General features: G+C 41.5%; 1 protein-coding gene across 1 annotated transcript in view; it reads left to right on the top strand.

Moving 5' to 3' along the window:
- Window positions 1-702: 702 nt before the first annotated feature.
- Window positions 703-3,097, top strand: part of LOC116699718 (GRAM domain-containing protein 2B) — an 18,753-nt gene continuing 16,358 nt past the window's right edge. The window contains exons 1-3 of the mRNA XM_032532433.1: window positions 703-945; window positions 2,184-2,318; window positions 2,427-2,472. Coding sequence (XP_032388324.1) covers window positions 872-945; window positions 2,184-2,318; window positions 2,427-2,472 — 255 coding nt within the window. The 5' untranslated portion in view covers window positions 703-871. The remainder of the gene's footprint in view (window positions 946-2,183; window positions 2,319-2,426; window positions 2,473-3,097) is intronic.

Raw genomic sequence — 3,097 nt, forward strand, 5'->3', positions numbered from 1 at the left:
TATCATGTACATCATGAACTCATTAATAATATCAGTCTACCATAGCTTTATGTGCACAAAACATGCACAGTGGGGTTCAAAAGTTTGGCTACCCCGGGAAACACATTTGTATTAATGTGCATAAAGAAGCCAAGAAAAGATGGAAAAAATCTCCAAAAGGCATCAAATGACAGATTAGACGTTCAAATAATATGTCACAAAAAATATAGATTTTATTTCCATTAGTAACACTTTCAAAATAACACAAAACTAAAACATGGCGTCTGCAAAAGTTTGGGCCCCCTGCAGAGTTGATACTTTGTAACCCCCCCCCCCCCCCCTTACCATATATATTTCTTGGATGGAGGAGTATGGAAATACTACATTTTTGATGGAATGCATGTTGATTTGTAGAGCTTTACATTTTTACAGTTAGGTTTTTTTTGCCATATCATGTGTGTGTCGGCCATTCGTCATTCCATGATCTCAATCTGTGCAGGCTGAGCAGGTTAAACGGTGTGACGGTGGGATGATGGCTATCTCTGCATACCTGTGTCGCACTGCGTGCACGCTCTCACAGGAGTGCTGTCTGTGTCACAGGTAGCCCTACCACCCATAGAGACTGTTGTCATGAGGAGCAGAACTCATGCAGAATGTGTGGCCTTCCCACCTGCCTTCACTGAGTCCCCGCCCCTCACAACTGATTGGTTGATCTAACAATAAGAAGCCAATCCTAAAAGTAGGCTGCTGTCATCTTTTGTTTTTTTAACATCAGAATGCTTAAGGAAACAAAGCCACAACTACAATTACACACAAGGCGTTTCAATGAGTTTGTAAAGTAGAGGGAGCTGAAGACATTAGGTACAGTCTGTCACTGCATGTTTCAACGTGCATGTGTATGAGTTGGAAGTATTTTTTTTCCACCATGAATGCAAAATGCAGGAGATTCTCCCTGGACAGCTCTGTGTGAGTATGGGGTTTTGCTTTTGGTTTACTTCTGGTACTCTGTTTCACAGCACTCTGTTTCTTCTTTAACATCCTTCATGACAGTATTCTTTTTTTCATGTATTATCTTTTACAGCTAACCAACAGTGTAAATATAAATCACCCTAAGCACCAGGTGGGCTCAATATTCTTGTTGTGTCACCAGTGTTTGGAGCTGCTGGTTGACAAAAGTGAAAGCGCTGGTGAAAGCATGCTGCTGGGCAGAGAGTGCACACTAACCACGGGTCTATGTGAACTGCAGAGGGAGAACTATTACAGCTGGTAACACAGCTGGTACTGCGTTTTTTAATCTAGTTTAACATTTGCTTTCACATGATGGAACTACTCAAACTGAGATATTGGATCCAAACTAGACCAGTGTATTCTCCTCTTTTACCTACTGTATGTACTCCTAATCAACAGTGTTGGTGACATGCTGTGCATGCATTATGTAAGAATTATTTTCTTTCTGATGTAAACAATGACAGGTAATGATAATCACTCAGCACACAGAAGTTGTTTTCAACTTCTGTTCTGGGTTACGTATGTAACCCTTGTTCCCCGAGATAGGGGAACGAGACACTGCGTGGGATACGACACTAAGGGGAACGCAGTTCAAGTTCCCCTCAAAGGGGAACGTCTCGGGTTACGTATGTAACCCTTGTTCCCCGAGATAGGGGAACGAGACACTGCGTCGGTTCGCCGCACCTCGCCCCGCCTGGAGTGCCTTGCTTCATAGAAAGAGCTAATGAGCTGTGTGCCGGCGTGCTTATATGCCCCTACGGTTATGCCGTCACATGCTACCGTTCTCACTAGGACCAATAGGATTGGAGTAGTTTTCATTCGCATTCAGCCCTGTCATGCCTAAAGGCGTTCCCATAGTCTCGTAACCGACGCAGTGTCTCGTTCCCCTATCTCGGGAAACAAGGGTTACATACGTAACCCAAGACGTTCCCCTCGAAGGGGAACCACTTCTCTTTATGCGTTCCCCTTAGTGTCGTATCCGACGCAGTTCGAGTTCCCCTCGAAGGGGAACCACTTCTCTTTATGCGTTCCCCTTAGTGTCGTGTCCAACGCAGTTCGAGTTCCTCTCGAAGGGGAACCACTTCTCTTTTTGCGTTCTGTCTTTGTGTTGTTCGAGATCCCTGTCCCACCTGTGTGCATCACATAAAATGTGGATCATCACTCGTTTACGTTTACCTCCTGCTCTCTCGGGACAGCTGTCTGGATGGAGTTGGACTTCTTACCGCAAGAAGAGGCAGCAGCAGGTTTGGCAGTAAGGAATCCAAAAAGAGTCTGGACGAGGCCCGACAGGAGGTCCAGAAGTTCAGTCCCAACTCCAGCACGGCCCTCAGGTACACTCGGCCTTCAGCGCGTTGGAATTAAGAAAGAAAAACTGAAAGCTAGACAGAGGAAGCATGTAATCTCATTCATGTGAGCATTTGTCCTGTTTGTGTCCTCAGGGAGACGAGCATCGCCGAGCGCTCCGATGGGCCAGTCAGCAATAACGTAAGTCTCCTTCCCATCATCCCCCCCGGCAACCATTTCATTGTTTCTCTTATCGCAGCACAAGAAGAATTCAAGTGACTATAATAGTTATTATGTATATTTCTATAGAAACATCATTATATATCCAGTATATATGTACAGCATGTATATATATATTTTTTTTTACACATATATATATATATATATATATATATATGTATAAATACATTATAACAATGAATCAAATGACAATGTTTTTGGCAGTTTATTAGAGGGGAAAAAGCTCTTGAAACCCACTGTACAGTTTTTATATATCTATATAAATTATAGATATATAAATATGGGCTTTTTTACTTCCCTTCAGAGTGATAGTGAATAAATAATAATAAGGAAAATATAAAGGAATAATAAGGAAAGGGGGGAGAAAGATGGAGGATGGCCGTGAGCTAGAGGCATATACAAATATATCTGTAGATATACCGTATATTATATATACGGTGTATATATTTACTGTATTTATACATATACATGTGTATATATATATATATATCTACACACAGTATATATGTATATATGCAGTATTTATATGTATAAATATATTCAATTCAATTCAATTTTATTTATAGTATCAATTCATAACAAGATT

This window comes from Etheostoma spectabile, chromosome 12 (assembly GCF_008692095.1).
Source record: "Etheostoma spectabile isolate EspeVRDwgs_2016 chromosome 12, UIUC_Espe_1.0, whole genome shotgun sequence".
In the NCBI taxonomy this organism is placed as follows: Eukaryota; Metazoa; Chordata; class Actinopteri; order Perciformes; family Percidae; genus Etheostoma; species Etheostoma spectabile.